Below are 21,347 nucleotides of genomic sequence, written 5' to 3' on the forward strand. Positions count from 1 at the left end.
GCAAGTTGTCCAATTCCAATGGCAAATGTGCGGCTCAACCCGGGCCTCCCGCACATTGTGTCGGGGGGAGGGAATGAAGGTTTGAGAAACATTTCAGATGCAAATCGTTTCAAAGCACTATCCTGGCGTCTCGGAGAGATTCTGGCTTTGAGGGGAGCTGGCCGTCCGCGGGTGGAAGGATGGTGCTGAGCACAGAGGCGCCTTGAGATTGCAGCAGGATTCAGAAAGTGGGGCGTCCCCCGGGGGCGGCTATCCTGCTGCGATGTGTTTTACCCGGGTTAGATCATGCAGGCGGGTAAAGCCCGGAGGTAGCAGCAACAGCATCACAGCGCAGAAGGCGACCGTTCGACCCATCACCTCGATGCTGGCCTTGATAGGGCGCATTTCGTTTCCAGCCGCTCCCTCCCCGGAGGGAATTTCGAAACCGAATGAAAATAAAACCTTTTATCCGGTAAAGTGGTTGTTTGACGGACAGTCGGGGATCCAGACTTGGGTTTTCTTTATATCTCCATCCCATTGATTCCAATAAATTTGAGTATTTCCCATCGCCCATCCTTGTGATTTTTTTTCCCTTCTGATTCCCAACCGCTTCCTCCCGTCTCCTTTAGTTTGGAAGTTTCCCGGTGCCTGATCTTGACTTCGGGCTTTAGCTATCCTGAAGTTAGCCTCGGTTTCCGAAGTGTGATGCTGCACCGGAAGACCGGAGTTACACCTCTGTGCAGATGACAGGACGGCCAGCCACCCAGGCGGAAGAATGCTCTGCTTTTCCCCCGGGAGCGAGCTATCCTTTCCTCCGCGTACTCGCTCGGGGTTCAGGGTGCGATCCTGGATCAACGATGGGAGAAACAAACAGGCTTTTCCCCCGGGAGCGAGCTATCCTTTCCTCCGCGTACTCGCTCGGGGTTCAGGGTGCGATCCTGGATCAACGATGGGAGAAACAAACAGGCTCATTCTTCCAAGTTTCCATCCAGACATTGGTCCAAAATGTTATTATTCCTGCTGCCATTAATGCTGGGTGCATACACCGGAATTGTCGGTAGAAGGACCGTTACTTGCAATAAAACTGCAGTATATTTTAGCTGTTTCCTGTACTTGTGTAAACCATGTATTGCCATTGCTGAGTGTTCCACACGGTGTGTCACTGAGGCGGTGGAAACGAACAAGTCGAACCTCGGTCGCGCTGAAACTAAAGGGATCTGCCGCTGTTCTGACACTCGCCCACTTTCCCCAGCCCTCAGCTCATTCAGATGAGCTCCTCCCAGTTTCTCATTTTAGGCCCAACACCAGCTCATACGTTCAGGCAGTACGGAAACTGGGCTCGAACACGCATCTGTGGAAGGGTTTTTTTTTAAATGCGATTGGGTTTCTGTTCGTTTTTGTTTTAATTACGATACGTTTGCTGAGGTTGTTCAATGATGTGGAGGTGCCGATGCTGGGGGCCTTGGGGTGTTCAAAACTCTGCACAGCTGAACTGACCTGACCGCTCTCTGGGTGCTCCCGCTGATCTTAAAGATCGGCATTTTCCAGCTCCAGGGAGCCTGGTTTAAAATAGCAGTCAGTGGAATTTAAAGGGACTGAGCCGGATGCTTGGGTGAAGCCAGTCCGGCAGCGAATAAAACAGATATGCTCGGGATAGGAAAAAAAAAATCCAAAAGAATTATGGATGCTGGCAATCAGAAAACAACCAAATCAGAAATTCGTGGAAAAGTCCAGTGCCTGTAAAGAACAGTTGGGAAGAAGGGTCACTGGATCCGAAGCATTAACTCTGATTCTCCTCATCGACCTGCTGAGTTTTTCCAGCAAGTTTTGTTTGTGCGAGTCTATGGATTCATATTAATAATCTACCAAACGACTCAAAGAATTGTTTGATTCCTAATTTTAACGGGATGAACACTTGTTATGGCTACAACAAGTTGTATTTATTTCTTTTTTTTTCCCTGTGGTAGTTTTCAATAAAACAATACTGCACCGTGATGACTACTCACAAACAAACATAAGCAGCACCAAACATGCAGCGGGAAATCCAGTACGCTCCAACTCGATCACGGCTGCAGTGAATCTTAATCTCCATCACGCTTCACTCCAACGGGAGCGAGTCGCGTCTATTTCGATTTAACGAATAATTCCGCCTTAATCCCAGGAATGTCGTGGCCAGTCCACTGCTTGGGACGTACGCTTTGCCGCTCGGGGAGGAACTACCGAATGGGCCCGTTATCACCGAATCGCAACCGCAGTGATGTGGACTAGCGCCGCTCCCATTCTGGGCCACAACACCGAGAGGGAAGTCTGACGGAAAACAGTGAGGGTGGAGCGAAATTCCGGAGGCACTTCGATATCAGAAACGGTCTATCGGGTCACCTCCTGCCCGCTCCAACCACCTTTCCCCCCCCCCCCCCCCAGAGCGTTATCAAAAAGGCACCCAATCGCCACTCTGTCTGTCTCTCCCCTCCCTCCAGTGCGGAGTCCGAATCCGCTTCACCGAAGCCGCTCGAGGTGGGGTGGGGGGGGGGAGACCTGGGCCAATTCTGACACAAGCGCTCAGGTTTCATCCCTCACCGACCGTCTGTGCGGAAGTCGAGAGTTCGCTGAGATTTCCGATTTCGCGTTCAGTACCGAGCTGGTGCTGAGCGCGGCGGCATCTGTGACAGAATCCGTTCATGCTTCCTGCTTTTTCTTTAACTGGGCCGTATAGATCCGATTACTTTATTTTAAAGATGTGGAGGGGCGGAACTTGTAACTTGCTGAAAAAATACAAACTAAGTTTTCTGCCTCAAAGGCATTGCTTCGAGGTCGCAGGCAATGATGGCGATACGTTGGGGACTGCTGCTCATAGCGTCTCAACTGTGTTGCATTTGCTGAGATTCAACATTGCAAGTGGGGCTGGATTAATTTGAGATATCTGGTCGGCATGGACAAGTTGGACCGAAGGGTCTGTTTCCGTGCTGTCCGTTCAGTTTTCCCTGCAACTTCCGCTGAAAATATCTGGATATTCAGAGACCTGGTTATCAGCCAGGTATGGGAAGAGAGGGAGGTGCTATACACAGTAAGGTTCCTCCAGTTTTGCAGCCGAGGCGGCTTATGGCCTCTCTCTCTATTCCCCGGGGCCGCCCACCGCGAGATTCGGGTGTGGGCCCCACCAAAGCAAGGAGGAGTGGGCCAAGTGTCTTTGAGGATGTTTTGTCTTTAGGGTGGGAGTGATGGAATAGAATCCTGAATGTCACCAGGTGAGTCTCACTTTGTCGGAAGGTAACAGTCCCTGGATCAAACTATCCAGTTCCCTAAGGCGCCCCCCCACGCCCTCTCCCAGGGGGTAGGATTGAGGCGTGGGGACAGTTCGCGGAAGTTAATTTTCGAACCCCCAGGTCCAGTCCTTCCCAGATAAGGTCAGCTCGGTGTAGTGGGAAGTTTACAGCGAGGATTTCAAAGGAGCAGGGGGAATTGCTAGAACAGCTCATTCTGTGTGTGTGTGTGTTTAACTCACTAGTGGAATAGGGGTCAGGCTGAAGGGAACGCACTGTCCGTCACACTCCCGATCAGTTTCACAGGGGGTGGAAGAAAGTAAAGTCTTGCTCCCACGTCAAGCACTGAACTGGTCTTCAGGCTTGGAAAGGACGCGTTCCGGTTTAATTTAACAGCACGACTGAGATCTCCGGATCGCTTGTACATACCCACCTCCCAGGCAGTGCCGCGCATTGTGATTTCATTTTCATTCATTCATGTTTGAGTTAATTTCGAAAAAGAACCTTACTTACATCGTAGCGATTGACCTGTTGAAACAAACCCCCACACGCGTGTATTTTGATCAACGAAGCTTTTTTTAAAAAACACATTGCAGATCGGAAACTAATATTTCCACCTATATTTGTTCTTATAAACGTTTCTTTCAAACGCTCACATGAACTGAAATGTACCAATCCTAACGAAATGTATGCAAGACAGAATAGATGTTGGATATTGGCAGCGATTGTACTCACAAAAACGAAACGATTATTCTTCCCAATTTCAGAAAAGACAGATGATTCATGTGCTGTGGTACCTTAGAGGTATTAAGAGTTTCCGTTGTTAGTACTTTTACAAATTGTGCACAGATTTCACACATTTGGCTGGGGATCGAGTTTGGCTCACCCGCCGCAGAATCATTAGGTTTCCTGTATGTTCCCCCGGGCAGCCCGAGTCCCGCGGGTCGGTGCAGTGCTGAGGGAGTGCTACACTATCGGAAAAGCCTTTCGCTGAGTGAGACAAGAATTCGAGGCGCTGTCTACCCTCCCGGGAGGCGACCCTTCGGAGAAGAGCAGGAACATTCCTGGACCAATCGCCGTGAGAAGATGATCCGGTCATTGTCTCCATACTGTTTGTAGGCACTTGCTGCGCAGGCCTGTGCCTCCTCCGTAACCACACTTCAGTTGGCTGGGGCATCCTGGGGACACTGGCTGTGTTTTCTAAATACAACTTACTGCGTTATGTGTCGGTGCTGGCAAGCCCACATTGTTCGGTAGGAATTAATTAGGTAAAACTGAAGAGGGGCTGAATAGCTATATTTTGCGCGACAAAACCAAATCACATCTGGCGAAATGCCAGGGGGGAAAAATAGGCGTTGACCCATAAGAGAAGCTCACTATCACAGCACCTTTGGAGGAAAAAAAACAGTGCACGTAAAATTGTGATGGTGCACTATTAAGTTTTCGCTGCGTTCCTGTTTTAGCCCGAATCAAATTTAGGTGAAAGTGAGGACTGCAGATGTTGGAGATTAGTGTCAAGAGTGTGGTGCTGGAAAAGCACAGCAGGTCAGGCAGCATCCGAGGAGCAGGAAAGTTGACGTTTCTGGGCATTTCTGACCAAGGGCTTTTGCCCGAAACGTCGATTTTTCTGCGAATCGAATTTGCCCTCCACCAGAAAGGCACTAGCACGTGAGAATTGGGGAATTAAAGACACAAAAAAAACTTCGAGTGAACACCAATATTTACTGGCAACCAGGTATTAAATTCGCCGCGGTTTTTTATACTATATTAAAACAAAAAAATCGCTTTCTTTGTTTAAAAAAAGAACAGCGCCGCTGATCTTCCCGAAGCGAGCTCTAGTTGGAATGTGAGCTGACCAGTTATACCTTTGCATGACTTGAAAGGCTGGTGTCCTCTCACAGGAAATGAATGACTCGATAACATCTGACACCAGTGACCATTCCGGCTGCCCCGATCCTAATTCTCCTAATCGCCTGAAACAGCCACTTCTGTGGACCGGAGTCAGGGAGCATCAAATATAAAAAAGGCAAAACTGGGAATGCTCGGAGTTGTTTGCGGTCATTTGATTTTCTTGATCCATATCTGGGTATTGAGGCCCTCATGCGCACGTTTTGGAAAGCAAACAAAAAAAAACACCCTTTTCAAACGTTTTTAAATGGGGTGGGGGCGGGAAACTGGCCGCTGGTTCTGCTGACGGAGATATTTCAGGAATTTGGAAGAACGCTGAGCTCGCGCGTCGCGTTTTCGAAGCAGCTCACGTTGTTAGTAAAGGAATAAATTAAAACCGAATACAACGGAACTCTTCCCCCCCCCCCCCCCCCCATTATTTACTGGACGCCCGCAAATCAACAGCTGCCTTCCCTTTGCTGTTCATTTATTGATTGCAAATGAATACACTACAATCCCTGAAGAAGTCAGCGATATATGGTAACAAGGGGGAGTTTAGGCTTCTATCGGATGCATGTGATTTCTAACGACAATAATCTCAGCGAAACAAACGAGTATTTGTAAAACACGTAAAAGACGACCGGAGCTAGTTTTCGTTCTGTTAAGGTTCGACGTTTTTCTCTGGTACAGAGCAGCTCGGCCTGAGAGAAGCCAACAAACTCAACTCTCAGGTCGCGTAGGAGTTGGGCCTCAGCTCACGCTCTGTTAAAATAACCTATAGGAAATTTATGGTTGAAGACTTCAAAGGAATTTCAGGACTGAGAGCTTCCACTTTACTGAATCGTCTCTCTTCTCCAAACCATTTACATTTATTAAAAAAACACACCAGTAGCTAATGTTTGACCAACAGCTTGGGAGACAAAAGTGTGACTTGTGCGAAAACAAGCAATGATTTTTTTTTAAAAAAAAAGGGACGTTGATGTTAAAGCGGCAAACAAGTTATTTAAGTGTAAACTGCCCCTTACAATTGGTCAGACAAGTTGGCGCCGACACGTCAGGCCAGTTTTTTGGAGCAGAAACGCACGGTAATAGACAATGCATGGCCAGCGCGTTCTGATACCAAAAATCCCACGTTTTATCAGCACGCCTTTGCCCTTTTTTCCCCCAAGCGCGCTCTGCACGTCTCCAGCGAGCTCCCAAAGTAAAGGTATTTCAAAATCACAACAGGGGCAGTGAAGCAAATGCTTGACCTTTGAACCCTTTTCGGAGGGGAATTTCCTTTCAACAAAAAAGACTGAGGGAATGTGGCAGACGGGTAATCATCTTTGGGGTCGATATGTATTTTTGTTTCCAAACTCTGCCGTCCCCAGGTACGGGCGCCCTGAAGGCAACAGGGTTAAAATGTTGGAAAAGGACGTTGCTGTCTCTCATTGCTTCCTACGGGTCGTGGCATCCTGCTTCTGAAATGAAGGCATCATGTCCGGCTTGTGTGATTGACGAACCGTGTTATAGTTTAAACAGAGACCATTTGAAAATGGCATATCAAATTCAAATCATATTACCTTTCTTGCGTGTGTGTGTGTGTGTGTCGGGGGGGGGGGGGTGATGTTACAGGGTGCTCACTTGGTGAAACCCATTGATTTCTCTTATCGTTTTAATGCCAATGTCTCTATCTGAGCGTGATTTAATAAAACTAGGTAGACGGCGGTATGTGTGTGTGGGTTTTTTTGGCACGATGTTTAAATCTTCCCTCCATGTGTTTAACCTATGCCTATCCTCCACCTACGATCAGGAGCTGGACGCTGGTCGTGAGGAACATTGGTCACCAGGCCATGCAAATGTTCTTGGCGGCGAGTGCTCGCTGTCGTTGTCCCTTGAAGGGATGTGACCCGGCGTTACCAGATATATGGTGTGTTTATCACGAGAGGCGATCCGTTTTTGTGCGGGTTGCGTGCGTTGACGTTTCCTTGAACGTGAGGAGAGAGAGAGAGAGACCCTGCAGCTTTAACGCTACGGAGCTGACCGACCCATCAAACATGTCGGACAATTAGCCAGATGGAAGAATCCGGAGGGTTTGAGTTTTGTTGGGGTTGGTGGGGCGGGTGGGGGGATGGGGACTGGGTGGTGTTGGTATGGCACCCTAATGCTTGCTGCCTGCGGTGCCAGTTTCGAGCGGAGGTTGCAGCTCCGCCTGTGCAAAGGCTGCGATGTGTAATTAGCAGCAAGAAGGCATGTAATTGAGGAGTCACGTGTGTGCCAGGCCAGGAAGGGAAGGGACCTGGGGAAGGAGGGGGAGGGAGGTGAACGTTAGACCATGCGGGCATTGGCGATCGCTACATTTTTCATCACTGAATCCTATGACTCCAGATTGATGCAGAAGATTACCCACTCCGAGGAAAAAGTTCTCATCAGGCGGGTTTGGACACAGGGGCCTGTGTGACAACATGGCCGAAGGTTACTTTTCTTTTCCCTCTCTTTTCTATATATAAATATGTGTGGTTATTTTTTTTAAGAAAACGGCCCTTTTTTATTTGCATACTGTTCATAGAGATCGCAGGTTGGCTCTTCCCGAACCTATTGTTGTAGATCTCCCAAAATGTGTGTACCCGCCCCCATTTATTCACCACTTCAAAAGCTTGCTGAGGGCTATTGTGTGGAGTGTTTGTGTCCGATTTAGCACAGTTTTTTCCTCCCCACCCCCCGCTCACCACAACCCCAGTCCGTGTGTGAAAGGCAACACTACACCTGCCCCTTAAGTTTGATTGGAGTACAGTTATAGCACGCTGGATGCGACCATAGTCTCCTCAGTATTACACGAAGCTTATTTGAGTGGACAGTTTTTTCCACCTTTTTTTTCCCTCTGTCGCGATCGACGCTGTTGAATGTTGATTCCGATTCGCGAGAAGAGAGGAGGAAGAGCAGCTAGGCTTGTGTGATAGTGCGGGAGATGGGATCCGTTTTAAACCAGGCGCATTCCAGTTACGTACGGTTTGCTCATCTTAATTTGCTATCTCAAACATGGAGTAACAAGAGCATGGGTTACAATCGATATCATGGCCAAAGCGATGCGAAGCGCTTTCGTTCCTGCCAGAAGCGTAAAAATACATATATGTATATTTTAAATGTACTTTATTCATGATTTACTCCCCCCTCCTTTTTTGCATCAAATATATTAAACTCTTATTTTTCCCCCTCTCTCCCGTGTGTGTTGCAATTGTCCAGGAGGGGCGGGTAAAGGTGGTGGAGACGAGAAAGGAAAACAGACTGAGAAGGAAGAGTCTCTAATCCGGCAGGGAGCAGGCCACTGTAAATGGTTCAACGTTAGAATGGGTTTCGGGTTTATCTCCATGACTTCCCGAGAAGGCAGCCCGTTGGAAACGCCAGTGGACGTTTTCGTACACCAAGTAAGTTTGCATAATTCCGCCTGTTTAGTTCATTTTTTTTTACCCCTCTACTGAAGCGGGGGGTGGGTGTGGGGGTAGGCGGCGTGTGTGGAGCACTCACGGATTAGTGTGTGTGTGCAGAGAGAGAGAAAACATAAAAGTTCCCTTGTAAAGTGGCTGCCACGACACCCGCTTTGAGGAGCTGGATTGAGTCCAGCGTGAACCGTGAATATTCGTGGCTTGTTTTTTTTTTGCGCTGCACTCATTTCCATGACGATCACGGCTTTCGCCAGTCTCCAGTGTTGACTCTGATTGGGAATGTTCCGCGAAGGAATAGCAGGATATTCTTGCCCAAAAGTGCCCCTTCCCGGCGCCCGGATTGTAGGCGGTGGGTTGTTTCAAACGGCATGTCTGTGCAATGAACAAAGTTGAAGGCAAAATGCGCAGTTTGGCCACTTGGTCGTTCTCCGCCGGTGCAAATATCAAACTAGCGATCTGCTTGTCAAGGTCAGAGGTGAAACCCGGAAATGCTGGGCTCAGCCTGTTGCAGGTTTTGTACAGGGAACAATTGAGGGGGCGCCTGTGTTGCAACGTGCGGTCTCTTAAAGCACACCTCCACTGTTGGTTTAAAGACAGAAATCTTGGAAAGTAGAAGAGAAATGTTGCCTGTAATTGTATGAGGATTCATTCGCCACTGAAGATTTCTGGAGAAGCAGTTAGTTTATTAAATGATTCTTCATCAGTGCAGCACCGTGTGAAGTGTGCGAGGTGTCCCCTGTTGTTCAACGCTTGCTTTCTCTCAATGCTTACAATTAGATCCACAGGAAGATACATCCGTAAAACGAGATCGACTTTACTGTCATCTTCCACCCATAATCTGCAGAAAAGCGGGCCAAAGATGTGACCTATCTTGGTTCCGCAGGGGGTTTCGAGGGGAATCTACTTGTAATCTGGCTTGTTGGCCATGCAGTTTTTAGCCGTCCCAGTCCACGATTTTCCTTTTCATGCATTTGGCTGTATTCGCAAGTTCGAATTTCACCTCCCCCCACTCCTCCCTCTCTTCTATCTGCCTCTCTTTATCTCTAAACCTTTCTTGGGTCGTTAAGTAGGGGGTTTACGACCTCGTTAGATCGCTTTATAGAGGAACACAGCGACAAGGCAGAGGGGAAAGGGTTTTCGCGGTGAGGCAGTGGCACCCTCGTGTTCCTGAGTGGTCAGCACTGCCGCTACTGAGAGACGCGGACTCGGATCTCGATTAAAGACTCTTTTATATCGGTTAATGGTTTTTCTTTAGCTTAATCACAGCGCGTCCAATGAACATTTATTAAAACAAAATCTTTTTGGTTCTGTCCCAAGTAAAGCGTGTGTTTTGAGTTTATTGAAATAGTTTCAATCCGTTTGATTGGTGAGCTCATGGCTATTAAGACAGCAAAATCGCTTTTGCAGGAATTTAATTATGGGCAATATTTTTAATCATTATTATAAACTTTAAAGTAGTTATGGATACTGCTCTGTTGTTACTTTTTGGTTATGCTGCTCGTGTGTTTTAAGCTTTGCGTTACCCTCGCCATGTGTTCCACTGGACTTCAGATGAAAAGTGTTGCAGGCGTTTAGCAAATTAAATGAGGTCCTTTTTAACGAGAGTGTTCTGTAAATTACATATTTATCTGATCATTCTATGAGATGGGTAACATTTTTAATCAACACCATGACATATGCATTTTTCAAGCTTATTAAGACCATTTACGACAATAACCAGCAATTTTGGGTTGGTGCTTTTTTACACAAAAACCACCTTACATCGTTGTATCAGTTCTGTGGTAATTGTTGCTGTAAGTCTTCTGTCAGTCTATATTTATTTACTCCATTTTATAGTGCTTGGATGGCACTTTTAAGGCATAGTTGCGTTTTCGAGTTGTGAATTGTTAATGCACTTTAATAGTTTCAGAGGAACAATCACGTTTAATTCTTTTTTAAAATCTCATTTTACAAATGTCAATGCTTCTTCATGAAAATTAAATAATTCATTGTTCTTAACATTCATTTGTTTGCAACTTCCTGAATGTACAGCCAGGAAATTAATTGTACTGAAGACATTATGTTGTATGCCTTAAAATTGGTGGAATAAACAAAATGCATCGAGTTTCTCAGTAAGTTGCCATATAAACAAGGGGATAAGGAATAGCATTACTGAACGTCGCCTGTTACACAAAACTATGTTTTAAAGTACAAATTGTTTTATAACCTGTGCGTTGTGTTGAAAAAATACACTATAAGAGCCAAAAATACTTTATTTATTAAGGTATAAATAAGGCTATTGAAAATAATTTTCATTTTGGTTAATGCCTGATTACTGTGGTATCAAATACAAATTAGTTTCAAATAATTCATGTAAACTTTCTTTTGCTTATATTCATTCTCAATTATGTTGTGCAGATGAATTAGATTTTTCTTTTAAGTAGCCAGCATTGTACACTTGTCCTGCTCTTGCTCAAGATTTTATTTTCGGTTATTTTTGAAAACATTTAATTATGGTCACAGCTGTCTTTTAAAGCATGTCAGGATATTTGACATTTTTGGCCACAGTAAAAGTTTAAAATGTTTTAGTGAATTGGTGTTACAGCATAAAGAATGATTTGAAGTTTAGATGTCCATTGAATGAGTCTACTCAACTATAACTAAATGAAACCTACAGAATTAAGCTTCCAAGAAACAGTCAAATACAAAGATATGTGGCTTAATTATAAGTTGCTAATATGTCTTTCAGCTTTGAAATATTTGGAAGTTTTCAACATTTCAGTTCCATGCTTCAAGGTTATTAATCCTTCTTAAAGGATACTATCATAATGTCATGATAGCACACAAAAATAACAGGATCCACAATGTAAAATAAAAGCAAGAAGCAAGATTGATTACAAAACAGCACCTCATATGTGTTATTTCTACAAAAGTTAATATTAAGAATACAAACATTTTGTTTAAGTTATATTAATGGGAATCTCCATTCCGGATATCTATTTTTTCTCTTGCTAATCTACTATGCAATTTTTCTTCCTACCCCTCATCAGCTCCTGAAGGCATTGATCTCTTGCTGTCCTAAGGATTCAATAGTGAAAAGCCCCATCTAATATCTCACCAAGATAACTATTGCATTGCTTTAGACATTGAGTGCCAGTAGGCTATCCAATAATGGAAGATATCCTAACCAATGACACAGCTATCCTCCAAAAAAACCAAACTCCTACAGGAGTTATTGGATACTGATAAAGAATTAGATATTTTTCCTACCACCACCTTTCAACCAAGAGGTCTTATAGGCTACTTTCATCATTATGCTAGTTGACATCCAGCACAAGCCAATAAAAAGGCTTCTGAAAATGAATTTAGATATTTCGAAGAATTCTGCAGTGGATTACAGAATAATATTTGAAGTAAATACTGATAATTTAACCTATTGAAAAAACTAGGAATGCATAATCAAAGTTGAATAAATGTTGCTATTATTATTTATGTGATCTGATTGTGTAAACACCTCTTTTGTTTATTTTTTAAGAGAGGTGGGATTTGAACTGCCAAAATATGAAATTGACTTGAATTAATTAGTGTATTTAGAATTTCATCCTGGTTGAAGATGAGATTGTTAAAAACATCATCTGACTAATAACAGCATGTTCACAACATGAATTGTTGAATTGTTTGTGATGCAGTGTGGCTGCAGAGAGATGTGAATTGAATTTGATGCTTTGAATTTAATTCAAATTTAGTTTGAAACTTGTGATTGCCCTGCATAAATAATATAGATAAACAGGGATCATGATCCATTTAATCTAATCTAAAGCCAATCATTTGCACAAAAACAAAGAATGTAGAGACCCATAAAAGTACCATTGATTACCACCATTTCATACATTGCTTCACAATCACTAATTTTCACTTTGCAGCTTGTGACTGCTAAATTTGATTATATTGTTTAAACCTCACATGTGGCTATTCTACATTCTTAAATATACCAAAATTGTTTTTACTTTCAAAAAGTGGAAACTGCATCATACATGATCATTATTTACCTTGAATGTTTAAAGAGAATTTTATTGATTAGAAGGATTGACTTTGCATTTCAATGTGTAAAAATAAAACATTGATTAATGGTTTTAAAATATCTGGAAGAATTACTTCTCTTAATTTGCTTACTTATTTTCTTTAAAATTTGCTAAGAAATGGACAGTTGAATATAGACTTCACAGTAGTGATGCTGAGTGTGCAGTACTATTGGTATAGGTCAGCAGAAAACACAAGGAAAAGACTGCAGTTAGAATATAATCCTGACATGTTGGATTTCAAATGAGGTGAAACATATCATCAAGATGGTTGAACATGCTGTAAAAATATACATATGGTCAGTGGCAATAATCAGTCTATCCAATCTATTGATTTTTTTTTCTGTGGAAAACATTGGTCCTTCTGTGCTGCCTTAAAACCACTGGTTTTTGTAAGATAAACTAAAGGAAACTGTAAATCATAATTTAATTTGTAGATTTGACATAGCCAGCTCATAAAATGTCATATTTTGCATTGACATTTTGATAACTGTTATTTGATCAGCACAGTCAGCTGTTTGAATATGTGTAAATTACCAAGCTTCTGAAATATCAGGTTGTTTCTATTTTGGTACAATGCAGAAATTTCTTTGTCCCTTAGTTGTCATATTTCAAGTATTTAAATTCTTGAAAAGTACTATTACTGCAAAAACATGGTCTTAAATGTATTATTTTAAACACAAAAGTAATGGAATTAAATATGATGGGCAGAAGAGGAAGAGCATTATAACTGATACACCAATGTAGAGACCATAAGTTAAATTAAGTGTATATGTTTGAGAACTTTAAATAATATGATCTGGCAAAATACGGTGCTTAGTTTTGAATATCATTTGTGAACAATCAAATGGCTTTAGAAATAGGGTTACAAGTCATTGTCTAAAAATGCAATATTGCTACAGACAGAATGTTGAGTGCCTGCATGGCTCTCATGTTTGAATCAAATTCATATTGTTGTATTGCTTAAAATTGTTCCTTATTTCTCCTTTTCGTTAAAGACATTTGTGTATTCTCTTTGTGAGAACTTCTTTTTGCCTGTAAATGTTATGTGGTAATTGTTCCTTTTCAGTTAAAACTTGGTTCTCCTGGGGGTTTTAACAAATGAAGCTTTGATTTGTTGCACATAAAACCAGGTGGGGAAGATGCTGTGAATACTAAAAGGGAAGTTAATTTTAGTGTAATAGCATGCTTTGTTACTTTTAAAATTTTTGAAATGGACAATTTTATCTAAAATGTATACCAAGCTCTTGAAAACCTAACTTGGCTCTCCTAAAAGCTGCAAATATTTGGGGAATGCCATTTTTTTTAAGAATGTATGTTTAACTGATCCTGGATCAGATCTAGTTGACACTATCACTCTTTGAAGATCTGGGCATTTGGCTTCCCACGGAGCATCCAACTAAACTGTCAGTCCCCTTTGATGAGATAAAATGGATAAAGCTCCCATGCTGATAAGACATTTGGAGCTGTTCCTGTCATAAAACGATTTAAATATTTGTTCTACATTTTGTCAAAGGTCTAGTTTCATTGATTATTTGCATATGCTAATTGTGTCCTAGTAACACAGGCCCTGCAGCACGTCTTCAACCCTGTCTTTGTTCAAGGTCCTTTCCCTTCAAGTTATTCATTATTTAAGTGCCCTTGTTCACAGGTAGTCACATTCTTGGGAAAAAGATCCATTTAAATTCAGACGATGTGGAACATTTCATGAGCAAATTCTTGAATTTGTTGAGTAAATCGTTGAGCACCTTAAACTCTTTCACAACATCAATAGCAAGCTGTTGCTTGTCTTTTAAAATGTATTTTTCTGCCAGTTCTTCTTTAAATGTGCTGTACTATTTAAAAGTAAACTGCTGCAACTTGGACTAGACAACCTTTCAGTGTACTATTAAAATTGTCCTTCAAAATGTAATTGATAGGCAACATAAAGAATGATACCTTGATGTAAATCTTGTAGCCAATGATTTAGTTGTTTCTATACTTGTGAAAAGGTCCAAAATTCTAGTTTACAGCTGTAGTAGCAATTAACAAACCATTTTCTATAAGGCTCATCATTTTAAGAATAACTTAATAATAAAACCTTTCTTTCTGAGGCTCTCTGTCTAATTCGTATTTTAGGGTAATGAAGCTAATTATTGATTTTCTGTGTCGTGTTATTTGTTAAGCTAAGGGTCATTCACAATAACATGCTTCATGATGTGCCAGGTATAAATAGTCAGCTCCGACAGAGCATTTTATAATTAAGGAGAACTGTTTTTATTATGGTTATGGTTGATTTGCCTTTGTGCGCAAGAGTTTAAATTGGGTTCTGGATATCCTTTGTTTGTATCATAGAATATCAAAGACAGTTTCAAGATTTACTGTTTGCTGCCCCAAATATAGCTCCCTCTTGAAGCTTGAAGTTACTGGATTGTTTGTTTTAATGAAAACTGCAGAAATAAGATTGAGTACAAAATGTGGATATGTCATTAATGATGTTGGTAGCTCTTCTGCATACAACAGGTCTGTGCTGTGGTAGCTTGCTAATAGTACATTGCTTTGACTGTTTCTTGGTGTGCAGAATAATGTAACCTCTGGAAGTACACCGAGCTGGCATAGGAGTGCTGTTCAAGTGGACAGTAAACACTGACAAGAATGGACTGGGTTACAGAACCTAGTTTTGTGTTGTAATTTCTGTGTGTGGAGTATAGGTGAGGAGGGCCCAGTTGGTCTTGGCTGTGATTCCCGAGTGACCTAATAATCAATATATTCTTATAGTTTGTGGTTGAATAATGGTGACTGGATGAAGTTTTAACAGGAAACCCATGACAAGTTTGTGGTACTCCAGTATATCAATGTGAAGAAATTACCAAGAACAGAGGTTTATAAAATCATGAAGGGCATGGATAGGTCTTTTTCCTGGGATGGGGTAGTCCAGAACTAGAGGGCATAGGTTTAAGGTAAGAGGGGAAAGATATAAAAGAAACCTAAGGGGCAACTTTTTCACACAAAGGGTGGTGCATGGAGGGAATGAGCTGCCAGAGGAAGTGGTGGAGGCTGGTACAATTGCAACATTTAAAAGGCATGTGGATGGGTATATGAATAGGAAGGGTTTGGAGGGATATGGGCCAGGTGCTGGCAAGTGGGACTAGAATAGGTTAGGATATCTGGTTGGCAAGTTGGACCAAAGGGTCTGTCTGTTTCCATGCTGTACATCTCTATGCCTCTATAATTATTTTAAAAATTGAACAAATGGTGGCGGAGGGAGTAAAATTAATAAGATTTTCTACAGGATGGAGGTGAAAATAGTTAGATTCAATGTACGTTTGCCTTAATTAAACAAGATTTGGAAGCAGGTGTCGGCCATATATACTGGAGGGGCCTGTTTTCCTTATCAGTAAGATCTGACTAATTGGAAAGCAGATCTTAAGTCAAGGTCCAATGTGCTCCCCTTAATCTCTGCCTTCCTTATAAAATTTTTAACTGCACTGCCTCTACATCTCTCTTCCAAAATCTCATGACCCATTTGAAAAAAAAATCCCTCTCATAAATAAGAGCCCCCTGGTTCTGAAACTATGCTGTCTAGTTCAGACTGCCCCATGAGCAGAAGCATCCCAAACTCCCTTGGAATCTTATATTTCAATAAGATTACCTCTACTTTTTCCAATTTCAAATGAGTTTAAGGCTAATCCAGTTAACCTTTGCATTTGTGGTAACCCCTGAATCCCAGTAATCAACCTAGTGAATCTTCTCTGAACTGCCTCCAATATAAATATATTCAGTGCAACAAACATTTACACTGTACATTGTGAAGTAGTCTCAACGTTAGTAACATTTTCCCACTATTAAATTCTGGCACTAGCAATAAGGGCCAATATTCTGTTTACCTTGCTATATCGCTGTTTACCTTGCTTTGTATATGAGGACATACAGATAGATCACACTGTAACACATTCTGTAGTCTAATTATCTTGAAATAATTTTTGACTGTACTATTTCTCCCCTCAGAGTGGATACCTTCACTCTTTGCCACATTGTATTACATATGCCAAAGTTTAGCCCACTGTTAATCTAGTTACATTTCTTTGCAAACTATTTGTGTCCTTCTCAGAACTTGCCTTCATAGATGTCCCTGTATTTTCAGCAACTTTGACTGGAATACACTCAATCCTTTCAATAAGATCATTAATATATATATTGGAATGTGATGCCATGAGTCATTTACATCACAGAAGGAGGCTATTCAGCCCGTCAGCTCAGTGCAGTTCTCCATTGAATGATCCAGTCAATCCTACTTTCCACAGTCTTGCAGGGTGCCCAGCAAATTTCCTTTCAAAATAATGAATTGTTTCCACTTGCACCACCCTGTGGGCAGAGAGTTTCTGGTCATGACTACTCATTAACAAGTTCTTCCTCAAATTGTCCATGCAGCTCTTGCCCAAAACCTTAAATCTCTGTTCTCTATTTCTTGCACTGCTAACTTGCGGCAATGGTTTTTCCTTGTCTTCCTTATCCATACCTGTCATAATTTTATACAATTCTTTAAAAACTCATCTCGGTCTCTGTTCCAAGAAAATCATCCCTCAGCACTAATTTCTGTGGAACGTCACTCATTACAGATTGCCAATCTGAAAATGATCCATTTTTCTGTCAGTTAGCTAGTCCTCAATCCATGTTAATACCTATCAAAACAACATGACCTTTTGATCCTGTGTAGTAATCTTTCATGCATCAAATCCTTTTCGGATTTACTACATTTACCAGTTCCTTCTGTACACCCTGCTCATTACATCCATGAAAAATACTCATTAATTTTTCAAAAACAATTTCACATTTGAAATAACGTTTTTTCAACATTTTCATGCATGGGATGTGGATTTTTCTGGCTAGGGCAGAATTATTGTCTAATCATATTTGCCCCTGAGAAAATGGTAGTCAGCTACCTTCTTGAACCACTGTAGACCTTGGTTCTTCCAGATTGAATATGACTTTCCAAATATCCTGCTACGACTTCCTTTTTCATGGATCCACAATTTTCCCAATGCTCGATGTTAGACCAGCTGGCCTACAGTTTCCTGCTTACATAGAAACAGCATCTTTGGAGAAACAAAATTAATATTTCAGGTGGATTACTTTTCAGCAGAGCTTTTGAGTTTGTTCAGTATTTTATGGTTTTGATTTCAGATTTTCAACATTGCTTTATTTTGATTCCGCACCATTTACTGCTGTCTCCCTCTCTCAAAAAAAGAATATTGCATTTGTGGTTTTCCAATCTGCTGGGATCTTTCCAGAATCTAAATAATTTGGAAGATGCTCAGGTTCACAGCCCCTTCTCAGTCAGCTGCCTTCAAGTGCCAAAGGACTTGGCAGATGGAACCTGATGGAAGCCTGTGCATGACTTTGTTTAACCTGCGAACCTTGGGGAACCATCAATTTCTGCATGATCTTGATAGGTTGGTTGTTAGGTTTTGCTGATAATTCAAAGAGCTTTGCTGCTGCAACTTTTATCCATCTTATGGCCCCTTGAGGTGAATAATATTGTTTTGTCTGTTCTGCTGTGAGGACTCTTATGGTCACAGTTTAGGTGGAACCTCCCCCTAATTGTGTTGTAAGGAGTTCCTGTCAGCATCACTGACACACACCTTCTTCACAAATCAGATTGCTGATTCACAGAATGCCTTGCAATTGGTTAAATTTCAGGCTGCATTTATACAATTTTCATTACCAGTAGCAACTCATATGTTGTAATGTAAATGCTATTCCATAAGACATAGGCCAGAAATTAGGCAGAAATTAGGCCAATAAGCCCATCAAGTCTGCTCCACCATTTGATCATGGCTGATAGGTTTTTCTGATAGCCCTTCCTGAAGAAGGGCTTGTGCCCGAAATGTGATTCTCCTGTTCCTTGGATGCTGCCTGACCTGCTGCGCTTTTCCAGCAACACATTTTCAGCTCTGATCTCCAGCATCTGCAGCCCTCACTTTCTCCTGATAGGTTTTTCAACCCTATTTTCTCTCTTTCCCCCCTTAACCTTTGATCCCCAGGCAATCAAAAACTTATCTATCTCTGTTTTAAATATACTCAATGATCTAGCCTCCATCACCTTCTGTGGCAATGAATTCCACACATTCACCACTCTCTGGCTAAAGACGTTTCTCCTTATCTCCATTCTAAAGCGTCTTCTGTTTACTCAAAGGCTATGCCCTCAGGTCCTTGTCCCTCTTGGCCATGGAAGCATTTTCCCAACGTCTACCCTGTCCAAGCTTTTCAGCATTCTGTAAGTTTCAACTAGATTTCCCCCCCTTCTCTCCAGAACAATGAATAGTTAGTAGCAAACAACTTTCTTAATAGAGAAGCTGAAGTGAAGCGCTTTGGCCCATAATGCAAAACATCATATTAAGGCTGAGAGGAGTAAAGAGAAACCAAATGAAATGAGATGAAGAAATTGTGTGATGGTAAGATTGGAGGAAAAAGAATGAACTGAAAGATAGCAGAAGTTCCTTAATTTTGAGTTTATGGAAAAGAATCAGACCCATAACTTGATTTCAACACGAATTTTTATGTATACATGGGAGGTTGGCATTGCTGGCTGTGCCAGCATTGATTAATACCTTTGAACTGAATGACTTGCTATGAAGCTTCTGAGGGTAGTCAAGAGTCTACCAGATTGTGTACCGGAGACATATTCTAGGCCAGATCAGATAAGAACAGCAGATTTCCTTTCTTAAGAGACACAACTGAGCCAGATGAGTATTTATGGTAATTACATGGTCATCATCAGACTGGCTTTTAATTCAAGATTTTTATTGAATTCAAATTTCACCATCAGTCTTGGTGGAATTTGAATCCATGGATTCTGGATTATTAGGCCTATGCCATTACAACTACTCCACAGCCACCTCTTAATGAAGGATGGCATTCAAGGAAAACAGAAATACGAAAGACTACCTTTAGAAGGAGCTTGGGATGAATATGAGTGGCTTACATAAGGAAGCACACCGGACACAGTGATATTGACTTGAATGACATAATACTTAAGGTGTCAAGTGCTTTATATAGAGTGTTAGGAGACATTGAGGGGGAAAACATATAGGACAAAAACAAACAAATCTTCTTGGAGAACATCCAACAAAGTTACCTTGGCAGAAAAAATGTCCCTTACAGGAAATTCATCAATAAACCTGAATAGCCAAAAGATAAAAAGAGTCATTGTACTTGAAAATAAGTTGGAACACAAGCATTTATTTTCTTTCTCTCGTGGTTCATAGAAATCTTTAGTCCCTAAGGCACTTTGAGAATTGAAGACTTATGACTTTGTCATACTCAAAATGATGGTTTTCGCAATAGCTCAGTGTAGAATTAAGGTTCGTGTACTCCTGGCTGGTATGATCCAGGTCCTTCTGAAGAGAAAACTACCTTATCTCTCTTGAGATTGTGGCTGCTATTCACAATAAAAATGTGAGGGTTAAAAGATTTTCCAAAGTAAATTTGGTTATTTCTCAATAGGTAAATGTATGGTTGGTAAGTACCTTTCTCTTTTAAATTCCAGGAAATTTACCGGTAATTGGAAGGTTACGTCAGTTCTAGTAAAATTTATGAGCAGTAAAGAATCTTATTGGAGTAGGAGCATTTTTCAAATTTAAACTAATAAAAGTAAATTACGAAGATGGAAAGGCTGGGTACTATGTTGTGACAGCAGGATGTTGGTACTCCTGGATGCCAGATACAGGGCAGACATGTCTGAAACTTGATAGGAAATTCATTTAGGCATTTGTAGGAGGGGAAGATCCAATCACCATAATTCATGAAGGTACCTTTGACATAGACTGGACAAAGAAGGAGATTCTGCATAGGTAGATAGCAAATTATAAAGCAAAATCTCCAAGGTAAATAATCTCTGTGTTATTACCAGAGCCATGCCCAAATTGGCCAAGGCCAAATAAGAAATGAATCCAGAGCTCAAAAACCGGTGAGGTTTCCTGTTCATGAGTTACTGCTACTATTACTGGATAAAGTGGGATTTGCACTGATGGAATAGTCCACAGCCGAATCATGCTGATGCTAATGTTCTCATAAGCCATGTAGCAGGGAAATAGGGAGGGATTTAAACTAAATGTTGGGGTTAGGGATCCCAGGTATTAATATGGGAAATTATAAACAGACCAAAGGGTCTGTTTCCCTGCAGTACATCTCTGTGACTCTATGGCTCTATGTGACAGGAAGGAATAGAGGAAAAAAAGGAGTCAGCAATAGGTAAGGCCAGATTTACCAAAATAATAAAAAGACAAAGCAAAAGGCTTCCCCAAATGGACACAGCATTTAGAATAAAACCAATGAATTGACAGCACAAGAGGTGGTTTTTAATTATTGATGGCATTAGCACAATAGAGTGCGATGAGCTAAGTTCAGGAACTATGGTGTAAATATGGTTTGGGTTGAGGTGAGAAATGATTAAGGCAATAATTCATTTGTGGGAGAGGTACATAGACCTGCTAATGGTAGTCACACGAGTTTTAGAATAAAGGAAGAAATAATGGGAGCTTTCCAGCCCCATCTCCTCCCTTCCATCCCTTTGACTGACCCCTCCTTCCATCGACCAACCAAATTCATTCCTCCTATCAACCTACAGGGTCATATCTACCATCTGTATTCACATATCATCACCCTATCTCTCTGTCACTCATAACTCTTTCCCCCCACCCCCCCCCCACCGACTTCGTTTGCAACTCTCCCTACCCCCACCACCATTCCTGAAGAAGGGT

At 41.8% G+C, this 21,347-nt stretch overlaps 1 protein-coding gene across 6 annotated transcripts in view; it reads left to right on the plus strand.

Annotated features, from left to right (window-relative positions):
• Positions 1-21,347, plus strand: part of LOC122548410 (protein lin-28 homolog B-like) — a 252,926-nt gene that overhangs the window by 42,209 nt on the left and 189,370 nt on the right. For 4 of the 6 annotated variants that reach the window (XM_043687022.1, XM_043687023.1, XM_043687026.1 and 1 more), the window contains exon 3: positions 8,349-8,530. In XM_043687022.1, coding sequence (XP_043542957.1) covers positions 8,349-8,530 — 182 coding nt within the window. Of the gene's footprint in view, positions 1-7,515; positions 7,581-8,041; positions 8,105-8,348; positions 8,531-21,347 lie in introns of those variants that run through there. The other 2 variants (XM_043687028.1, XM_043687027.1) reach the window with 2 other exon arrangements.

This window comes from Chiloscyllium plagiosum, chromosome 3 (genome assembly GCF_004010195.1).
Source record: "Chiloscyllium plagiosum isolate BGI_BamShark_2017 chromosome 3, ASM401019v2, whole genome shotgun sequence".
NCBI classification, from domain to species: Eukaryota; Metazoa; Chordata; class Chondrichthyes; order Orectolobiformes; family Hemiscylliidae; genus Chiloscyllium; species Chiloscyllium plagiosum.